Raw genomic sequence first — 10875 nt, forward strand, 5'->3', positions numbered from 1 at the left:
GCCCGCTGCTCGGGGACTGGCTGGGCACCGGTTGGAGGGTGGTGAGCAATTGCACTGTGCATCACTTGCTTTGTGTATTATTATTATTATTACATTATTATTATTTTATTTCAATTATTGAACTGTTTTTATCTCAACCCATGAGTTTTTCTCACTTGTGCTCTTCCAATTCTCTCCCCCATCCCACCGGGGGGTGGGGGGAGTGAGCAAGCGGCTGTGTGGTGCTTAGTTGCCAACTGAGGTTAAACCACGACAGTGAGGTACTCAACGAATATCTTCAATAGCAGAGTGAAAAAGAAACCTTGCATAAGAAATAAGTGTGTAGGATGCAGTTTCCCTTAAGCTACAAGGAAATGTTTCTACCACTCCAAACTGTCTATTCATGAGAACTATCTGGAACTCCTGAGGAGTCGAGCCCCTTAAAATGACAGTCTTCCTGGATTCCTTGGAGAGGATATTCTCTGGGGAGAGTATTATCATAGTTGCCAAATTTACTCTCCACATTCTTCAACACCCAGCTGCACCTGGGAGGTTTTCTTTGGAGTCCCAGCCCTGCTGGCTAAGATACAGGGCCTGATAATCATCCTGCTATCATAAGAGATTTTACACAGCTCCGGTTTGTATTTTTATTTTGGTTTTTTTCCCCTAATCTTTGCACATATCTCAAAGTAGCTCCTTTGAAAGTCTTCCATACATGGAACACACCTATCCTCCAGAAAGCGGCCAGCCAGATTCCAGCACTCAGCTCTAATTTCCTTCCCGTGTGCCAGAACCAATTTTACAACACGATCTTTGTGGCTTACATCTTTTGGTGCTTTTTCATCAAATTTAGCATCAGTTGGCTGGGGTTAGAGTGCAAGCAAAAAGCAATGGGAAGAAATTCTGAGGTTCACCAAAAGACTGGGAAGGTTGTCAAACACAACTTAGTTTAAACTCACTAGCTTCAAGGCTGTGTCGAGAGTCTGTTGTAAAATTAGCTGCTTCTATACACCCGTAGCTCAGGAGAAACAGAATGATCAATATAATTTTTTATTAGCCTAGAATAAGTCTCATGTCATCACACGCAGTTTTAGACAGCTGAGTGTAAGGATGGAAAGTTACCTACAATCTGTACTTACAGTTAGCAGTGATTATGCATCCTGCCAAGGAGAAAATCATTGTATCTTCCAGAATCTAGGAAATAAAATCTGCTTCAGAGAATGAAGTTCATAAGACTGTAAAGATAAAAAAGAAGTGGCACATTCTCCATTCAAGTGCATGAAATCCCTTTAGTGCAGAGAGCAGGAAATACATCTAGAAGACACAGACTGAACTCTCTACAGAACTTCCACTGGAATGGCACGAGACGTGCTTAATACTAACATATTTCTGGTTTATAGAAATAGCAACGAAGCAGTGGCAAGGAAAACTACCAAAGTCTAATGCAATTAAACATTGTAGGAATGGAAAAAGAAGGAGAAACCCTGCTTTAGTAAGGAATCTGACCTAAGATGCAAAAAAATTAATCAAAGGCTACAATGTAATGAGCTTGTAATAGCAGAAGTCCATTACTATGTAATGACATAACAGCTGCACAGACCTGCTGGTCACTCAGGTTCCCCTGCAGCAAGGTGTCTATAAAGACGTGCCTGTTGAATGACCTGCCTCGGCGCTCCTTTGTAACTTTCCTTAAGGTGGATTCCATCTCTGTCAGAGCTTGGGAAGCAAAAAGAAATGTTTATTTTGAAACCTGATCATCCTGAGTGCTGCAGAGAAGCAAATCCATCTCCCCAAGCAGATTTTCAGACCAGCTTTCCCTGCTGGGCTCACTTACAGAAGCAGCCTCTGTTACGTGTTACTGTCAATTTGGAAGGCGGTATCTCCAATTTAGTCGAAAATGTAGGAACCAAATCAGACAGGTTGCCTATAAAAAGCCACCCTTACAGGTGTAACTGAGATATGTACTCTACGAATTGAAATCACGTAAGGGGAAGTCAAATAACAGTTAGTGTTGAACCATCAGAGAACATGTTTAATCAGCCCCCATAAAAACCACTGAGACAGATAACACTAGTTGCATGGCCTGTAGAGTTATAATTACTGATGTGTTGCAGCACCTCCAGCCACTGATGGTCTCCCTTTTGCTAGGGGCTCTACAAGCATGGTGCAAGAGGATGGCTCTGTGCTAAAGAGTCCGCATAGACAGAGCGAGGAAGGTGGGGAAAACGTGCGAGGGTTTTGGCACAGAGAGTCCACAAATCTGAAGGTAATTGGGTGTCTAACTCCTGGTGGCTGTTGTGGGAACTGGGGGGAGTTAGGGACCTAGATGCCATTGGCTGTCTGATTTAAATGACCTATTCAAGACTATCCAGGAAACATGGAGCAGAAGTTGGATCCGAAACTCGATTTACTAAGGCCCAATTCAGCCCCTTCGTCTTAGAACTACACTTCCTCCCTCCTCTCCACATAGGAAGGCCAGCAACACTTAAACACCAAGCCTCACTATCTGGAGTTTGTTAAATTGTGTCCTAATGCATCATCCTACTACAACTCAGGAACAGTCCTGAACAAGTGCCCATGGGAGAAGCCCATTTTAATGGGGTGGTAGTTGTCCTCAGGTTCTGAAACCCACAGAACCAGCAACATAAAGAAGGAAACACTGGGTTTGGAGGATTTACAAGCAAATCCTTAGTTCTAGATACAAGCTACTTTTGTTTAACATCTTATCAATCAATACTGAAAAGCTTTAACTATTAACAACAAAAAAGACAGGACAACTGAAAAATAACTAACTTACTGTGAAATACATGAGAAATAAAAGCACTGCCATAACAGACCTGAAAATCATGTTACCTTGTAATAGCACATCAGAGGCTATCACGTGGAAGGTATCCATCAAAGCAGCACCTCTGTACTTGTGCCTTCTAGCCTGTCAGTGACTGGCAGCACATTCACCAAATGGTGCATCATAAGAATGACCATACAGGCCAAACCAAGTGGCTCCATCTGTCTCCACCTAGCACAATTGCCTGCCTCCAGGAGAGGCCAAAAGTGGACACTAGGGAACAGAACAGGAAGGGAGCAAGCACAAGATACTTCCCAGGATCCTCTATCAGCCTCCAGACTGGACAGACCATAGAACTAGACCTGGAACTAGAGTTCTAGTCCTACAAACTTCTTGCACAATGGTAGGCTTGTCACTCAACTCCAAAACAATGATCTTATGCGAGAGTAAGGCAGACACACCTGGTAGCTTATGGCACGATGATCAACTCTGCAGAAAAGCCAAGACAGCTGGACAAATTAAGTGCTTCCATACACTAGCTAACTCTAAGTATTAATGAGAGTGGGAAGACTGTGATTTTGGGAGGAACCTACCATCTTCGTAGAGCTTCTTCCTAGTCATGTTTTTGTCAAGGGACCCATCCAAGAAACCCTTCCCAATCTCCGACCAGATCTGAAAGAAGGACAGAGAGAAGAGCACCATCACTCACCACAGGCTGAGACTGCTGAGGCTCTTCTATTTTTCCCTATTCAGGAAAATGAAAACACCAAATAAAATGAAGACTTCCTGTGAATACGGAACTGGTCTCTTTAGGGCACCATGTCCCATTCCAGATATTACATCTATGATAGCTGAAATTGAGATGAAATGAAACAACTGTAGGAGAAAAAACATGGGAATCTTGAATGGGAGATGGAACTGTTTCTTTCCCACCCTATCACCAGCAGATTTAACATCCCCAGATGTGGACACAGCTTGCGACCTCCTCAGATTTTCCTTTCTCCACAATGTCACAGAGTCTTCAGCAGATCTTTGAAAAGGAGAAGTTCCACTGACATTTCCAGTAGAGTTTAACTGACTTAGGTACCAAACACCTCTCAACTGCCATTGGATCTGGGTTCCCAATCCCCACAGATCCTTTAGAAACACCTTAGACTAATGACAGCAGGATCAGCAGTAGGATCTTTCTGATAGTTTCAGCGTGGGACAATTGAGGCAGAGCCCTCAAGCTCTTAAGCTTAATGTTAGCTTAATGTTGAAGTCTCAGCAGTAGCTTGTACTAAACTGTACACAGACACAAGCTGTGTGCTGTTGGCATGGAAAAATATAATAGGAGATTTCCTGGCTCTTCGTGACACTTACTGCATCATGGTGCCTGCGGAATCGGATGACTTCCCGGTCATCTTCAAAGCTGCTGCCCATAGCTGTCTGCGTGACAGACTTCATGGCAAAGCCCAGCATGTGCTGGCAGAGTGGCACATGTTGTGCCTCAGGGAGGGAGAGCCATTTGGCTAGCAACTCTTCTGACAGCTTGAGAGGGAAGGAACCATTAGTTGGCAGTAATATCAGCAGCCTATTTACCAAACATAGCCTGGAGACATTCCCACCCAGTTCCTAAGGCAGACCACACTTTCATGGCTATGGCATGAAGCTACACTCTTTCCAGGGTTTCCTTCCATTGTTAACTGAAACAGTAACATTTTAGCCTCAAATCTTCTGCCTCTTACCAAGGTTTTCCCCCAACAAGGCAGCCCTGTCCTCCTCTCTTGTTCCCTCTGTCACAAAAGAAACCTTAAAAACTTTAATACTAGTAGCTCCGGACTGGGAGATCATATTCTGGCTGCTGGGCTGAGCCAACAGAACAGTTCTTCACCTGTTTGTGGTCCCAATAGCTGGTTCCTTACTCCTCCCTCCTGTACTGGGAAATAAATTTAGAATCCAGATGCTCCAGTATCTTTTAACTGCATCTGGTATCTTGGCATAAAAAGTCACCAAGCTCAGCCCTTCCCCCTAACTCACTGGAGCTAAGAGAAACCAAATATTCACACCGTGCTTGAACGGGCAGAGGCTGTTCACTGTCTCAGATGCTTATAGTTCCAGCACTAATTTGAATGCAGCTCTGTTATCCTAGTGATCATTCTCACTAAAGTTTCCCCTGTGAGCCACACAGGGCTTCTCTGCTGTACAAAGGCAGTCACGCACCTTCTGGATGAGAGCAAAGTTACTTTGCAAGGACTTGGTCACACCATTTTCATACAGCTTTCTCCTCATGTGGCTCTCTCCTGTATCCCCATTCAGGCTGGACTGGTACCTCAAGAGAGACTTCAGCATTGTCTCAAAGGGATCCACTGAAAGCAAATAAAGGAAACACCATTTGAAAGTCAGGCAGTCACACCACACAGGGATGATGAAAACAGCAATCTTTTTAATCGGGCGCTGCTACTTCTGGGCAGTGACAAGGCATGGCTCCTTCCCGCAGGAACAGTCTCTTTGGGGTGTCAAGCTTCTCTTGCTCAGTGTGGGCTGGGACCTCATAAGGCCTCTTCTCTGTGGCAGGGTACCATCCTGTGATCAGCTCCCACTGCAGAGATTGCCTGCTGGCTCTACCAAGTAACTCTTTAGTAACGACACCTTGGAAGCTTGTTCCCAGCTTGCCAGTTCCCAGCTGGCTGCGCCACTGACTTGGTGACAACAGTGAGCGTGACATGTTCCTTGCCCTTCTCCGCCAGCCTGATCTGCAGCTGCTCTAGCACATTCCCCCTTGACATCTGGTGCGCCCTCCTGCCCTGACCATGGCTATGCACTCAAGACATATCAGCTCACATGAGAGACTTAGCCAGAGGTTGCCCTCCGCACTCCTTACCTTGCTTCACAGCCCCAGCAAATCTCATTTGACACCCTACTGCTCCTGCATGACTTCTCTTGCATGCACTGAGTTTCCTGCTGATGAGCTCTTCCCAAAATAACACCTACCTCTCTCAGTCAGGGCTGCCTCCAGCAGAGAAGCTCTTACAGAAAACAGTACCCCACTAAGCTACAGAATGCCTTCTACTTCTAATCGCTTTACTTTCCTTCTTCCTTCCGCACAGACACTTGCAACAGTATACAAACTAGAAAAAACCACATCTCCTCCATCTTCCATATCCATGGCTCACTTCAGTTAGATTTTTAACTCTGAATTTCACCACCAGGGGCCTCTACTTAATAAATTTGTTAAAGTATATTAGATGTCAATACAAAACTGTGCAATAAAACATGGCATATGCTTCTCCCTTTCTGTAAACTTTTCTGTGGGTCTTGCAGAACTGGCAGAATCTTTAAGGAACTATTTGGAAGCAGCAATTGGGGTTTTCAGAAGGGATATTTTCGCTGTTTATCACAGTCTGTTATTTCTCCCAGATGGAGAGTGAAACTTCTGAGGCATCAGAAAACATCAAGGCTGGGCTAGACACATATGACTCTACCAATTGTGGATGTACCTAGGATTCCCAGCAGAGATCAGGGCCTCATTACGCTACTAGACAAACACACAAGAAAAGACAATTCCCACCTGCAGAGGACTTACTACCTAATGACACAAAAGCAGCTAATGAGGCCAAAGGCATAAATATGGTAGACTTTCCTAAATGCTTTTCTCTCACATCATTTCCCTTCCAAGGTTTTTAAGCTCTGCATCTCACCCTCTTTCCCACTTTGAATGACAAGGAGTGTGTGCATGTGTCTTTTGGCACAGCAGATGGTACCTGCAGCTCTCCATGTGGAGCAGGCTGTTATGTGACTCTAGCTGCTGCTGACAATTTCTCCTCCAAGGTACTTTGTCATGGAGTGGCTGCTGCTATTCATGCCACGATTCCCTGCTGGCTGGCCCTGGCAGAACTAGGCACAGTACTGGGGTAGCCAGAAAGACACATGGCTGGAGGTAAAGCCCACACAGCAAATCTGGCAAGCAGAGGCATTTGGAGAGGCCAGAGGATGCTTAGCACCATCACCTGCAGAAACTGCAAAGTTCTCCTGGTGCATATGAAAGAAAACTGCTGAATCAGCCACGGGCTCCATTTTTTTATCCCGTCCCTAGTGCAAAGCAGTCCCATGCCACTGATACACTCACTGTTGTGAACTCAGGACTGCAGACCCCACACTGCCCTTTGCTGAGGGCTGACCCTGCCTCGCAGTATTTGAGAAATAGCTATTTCTCCACAGCTACAGGAGGCTAGTGACTCCACAAGGCACAAACCACCTCTCGGAGACAGAGCTCTGCCCTGCCAGCACTTCCTCGGACTTCTTCCTTTGTCCTTGTCTTGAAAACATCTTAAGGGTTACATTTTCAGTCCTCTTAGTGAAGCATATCAAAATTTCAACTGTTCCTTCCACTTACAAGGAAATCTTCTCCCGCATCCCAAGAACCTCAGAGTGCTGTCCTGGACACCACTGTAAATAAATATGGAGAAAAGATCTAACTCTGGATAGTCAAGACAGATGCCAAGTAGAACTGAACATCAGAGATGGAAAGGACCTCTGAAGCTGCACAGTACAAATGCTCACAGAACAGCAATGAAGCTGTCCTGCTCAAACACGCCAAGACCCATAGCTCCATCTCCAGCATTCAATGTGCTTCAGGTTCACTGTCCCAACCCAAAAGGCGACATTCATTGACTCATGAGAGTTTTCCAAGTGGGTCTCTGAACCCACTGCTCCTAGCAATCCTGAACTAGTCCACCCTCTTCACATCCACACCCTTTGCAGGTCTGGACTGCTTCCCCAGAGCCTCTCACGGGAACCACCAGTATCAGCAGTAAAGTTTTACTTCCTTTGAATTCTCCTTGCAAATTAATCTCAACCAAGCTTTAAGAAGCCATGAAAACGTACCAGCTTCAAGCACTGCTTTAAGCATGAGGAAAAACAGCCTCCTGGCATTGGGAACCTGTTAATAACTATGAATGCAATTAGTCCAACTTCAAGGCTCTCATGATAGATGCGCTATCAGGACCTCTCTCTCTCCAAGAAGTTTGGCCATACCTGTGACACACACATGAGACGAGAGGAACCTTTCTATGCTACTTGGAGCCAAACCCTATACCTCAAACTTGGAAACCAACAAGCAGGCATCTATGAAGAGCAGCTCTGGCCTCAGGTACCCCAGCAGACTGAGGAGGAGTCACATGGCAAGGGTTTTCAGGTGGAGCTGAAGAGTCAGGAGTTGGATATAACACAGTCCACAGTGGGCTGCCTCCTGCCCCACAGCACTGTGGGCACAGAAGAGATACAGGCAAGGCCAGGTCTCCAACAAAACTGGAAGCTGCCCAGAGCCAGTTGGTGGCTGAGACCTACCACAACACCTACTCCTACTCACCAGGAAATGATACAGGAACTGTTTTGCTACAGCCACTCAGCTGCTACGTGTTGTTTATACTCAAAGCTCCAGGAAAATCAATCATTAAGATTCCTTACTGCTAATAACGTTTGAGCACTTCTGACAAGCACCAGTGCTAAAAGGAAAGCACTGATACAACTAACATCACTGCTTTTTCAGGTCTGAGTTCAGTACAGATCACGAGAACCCTCCTTCTTAAGCCTGCTGCTGCTGCCTTTACGAGGATCCCCCCAGAAGCTCTTCCTTCTGTTGGGCTGAACACACTTTCCCTGGCTCCTCCTGCACAACAGGCTCCCCACTCCTCTGAGAGCCTTTCTTTGCACTTGCTTTATTCAAAATCATGCTTGAGTACAGAGGTCAGAGCCGTACACAGGATTCTGTCTGGCTCACGTTCATCTTGTGCAATAGCCTAGATGCTTTCCTCTCTACAGAAAATACATGACTCAGTGCACCCTTTTCTTTTTTTCCATGGCCATGTCATCCTGCAAGCAATTAATACAGCCTGCTCTTGCTCCTCCCCTTCCTGTTTCTGCTACCCCAGCCCTCAGGGGTACCCATCTCCTTGCTCGGGAGGACACTCTGCTCCACTGTGTTGACAAGGAGTCCCAGCGTGACACCATCAGGGCAGGCTGTTAACGTAAGTGGGGGTATTTCACCTCCCCAACCCAGCATTTCTCTTTCCCAACACAATCCAGCCTCACTCCCTCTTTCACTTCTCATATCCCATCACCTCCAGCTTCAGTGATGACCCAAGCAGTGTCCAAGCAAATGCTGAACTGAAACCCTGACAGAAACACAGTTCTACCACTTTCCTTGTCTAGAAGTCTAATTATCAAAGAAGTATGGTGTGCGTTTCCTATTTATCCCCATCCTTAAAAAATACGTTTAGCCCTTAGCATAGCAGGACGCCAGACTAGTCTGTAACTGCCTGGGTCACATTTCTTGCACTGAAGTCCAGGCACTGTATTTGTTTTTCTCCAGTATTTGGGTACTCCCAAATTCATTCCACCTTCTGGAATGCCATTGCTATTGACTGTGTCTTGCTGATCTTCGTTAATTCCCACTCCTTTCCCAAATCATCACCAATTTTTTTGAGTCTGTCATGCAAGTGTACAAGAAGCTTACCCATCATGACCCCAGCATAAAGTGATGCTGAGATATCTGCCTGTGCCTAAAATCAGCTTACAGTATCAGGTCAGAGGTGTGCAACCAGCACCTCATTCAACCTTATAAGATGAAAACTGGAAAAACAAGAGGTTAAACCCAAACATCAACTGAGTTAACTTATTGTCTGTGATCACCTTAGGAAGCAAAACACCTACCTAAGAGACTTACACCATAAATTAAATATTCCTCCCAGGACTAAGAGGGTCAACTCAGCTACCAGCACCACTGACCACTTCCAAGTCTGGAAGATCACTAGAGGTTTTCAGCACAAAATTCTACATGCCAAAGAAAACCAAAAGTTAAATAACTTCTTCAAATAATACTCTAAAAACCTCCACACCAAACCACACAAGGAAGCTATCACAAACTAGCACAGTTCCTTTCAGCAAATTTTCCCCTCTTAAATTGTATTTCAATTTAAGCAGCATAAGCTGCTTTTAAAATGTATGTCAAGTTGCTACAGGATCTTTGCCTTGCTGTTTCAAGTGACTAACAAGCATGATGCTTTCCATAAACATTTGCCTGTAGGGAGATGGTAAAAGACACAAGCGTACTAATTTCTTGATGGTCACTGGACAGCAGCAACTCTTGGTCACTGATATTCGAGGCCAATAAGCAGGACCAAAGACACACCTCAACCACCACCACGTCAGCTGCAAACTAAGTCTTATTTTCTTTCTACTTGGAATGAAACCCCAGCTTCCTTTGACATAGGATGCCCAGCAAGGCCAGAAGGAACAAACGGATTCAAAGACAAAGCAAAGGACACTTACACAACCGGTTGGGGTTAATATGTTGTTTCAGGAGATCAATTGAGCCAAGGCTGACAACAAGACGCCTTCCAAACCAGAAAGACACCAGTGGGCCATATTTCTCATGAAGGTTCACCAGGAACTCATGCAAACTGCTGCTGGCAATGATATCTGGCAGGTTGCCATCCCTGAGGAACACAAAGAAAGTATTTGGTCACGAACAGCATCCACTGGCAAGGCTGAACTTGACTGATGTGAAGATGGAAAGGACTTACTTTTCATCAGTTGGAGCCAGCCCAGGGATACCTGCTGCTTGCCTAGATGCCTAGAGAGTAAAAGGAAATGCATCAGCCTCCTTGAACTTAGATTTTATACAAGCCCCACAGCTTTCCAGCAGGAGAGCTGGATTTTCCACATCAATACTGCTGCACGACTTACAAACACTAAACAAGAGCTGGATAAGCCACATCTTCAGGCCTCAAACCTGTGAAAGCTTATGAAGCCAATCAACTGTAAGCGTGTGTGTGCCCAGTCCCACTGGCTAAGCCAGGATTATTCATCTGGTTAGTTGAAAGATCCCTGCGTAAAGATTTAAAGGGTCAGGTTTGCAATGTAGATCTTGTACCCAGATTTTGCCCTGGAGATCTGCACACGAGCAAAACTGCAAGGTGAGCAGATAAAGCCTTTCTAAGAGGGATTCACCGGGGCATGTAAAACGTGAGGTGTGCCAAAGCGTGCAGGCAGGGCTGCCTCGCTGGCTCGGGAGGGCCGGCCGGGAACGCCCTGCAAAGCAAGCGCTCCCGCAGGCATCAGCCACGTCC

The 10875-nt window shown here is 45.6% G+C and overlaps 2 protein-coding genes across 2 annotated transcripts in view; one reads left to right on the forward strand and one right to left on the reverse strand.

Moving 5' to 3' along the window:
• LOC103907441 (cytochrome P450 20A1) overlaps positions 1-10374 on the reverse strand; it is a 15733-nt gene extending 5359 nt beyond the window's left edge. The window contains exons 1-7 of the mRNA XM_019474689.1: positions 10330-10374; positions 10076-10242; positions 4967-5112; positions 4127-4294; positions 3358-3436; positions 1580-1695; positions 1119-1173 (exon numbers count right to left, since the gene is read on the reverse strand). Of these exons, the coding sequence (XP_019330234.1) occupies positions 1119-1173; positions 1580-1695; positions 3358-3436; positions 4127-4294; positions 4967-5095 (547 nt within the window). The 5' untranslated portion in view covers positions 5096-5112; positions 10076-10242; positions 10330-10374. The remainder of the gene's footprint in view (positions 1-1118; positions 1174-1579; positions 1696-3357; positions 3437-4126; positions 4295-4966; positions 5113-10075; positions 10243-10329) is intronic.
• Position 10375: 1 nt separating this feature from the next.
• The window catches only part of LOC103907450 (alpha-aspartyl dipeptidase), an 8484-nt gene continuing 7984 nt past the window's right edge, over positions 10376-10875 (forward strand). The window contains exon 1 of the mRNA XM_019474678.1: positions 10376-10386. Within this exon, the coding sequence (XP_019330223.1) occupies positions 10376-10386 (11 nt within the window). The remainder of the gene's footprint in view (positions 10387-10875) is intronic.

This window comes from Aptenodytes forsteri, unplaced genomic scaffold, assembly GCF_000699145.1.
Source record: "Aptenodytes forsteri isolate BGI_AS27 unplaced genomic scaffold, ASM69914v1 Scaffold442, whole genome shotgun sequence".
NCBI lineage: Eukaryota > Metazoa > Chordata > Aves > Sphenisciformes > Spheniscidae > Aptenodytes > Aptenodytes forsteri.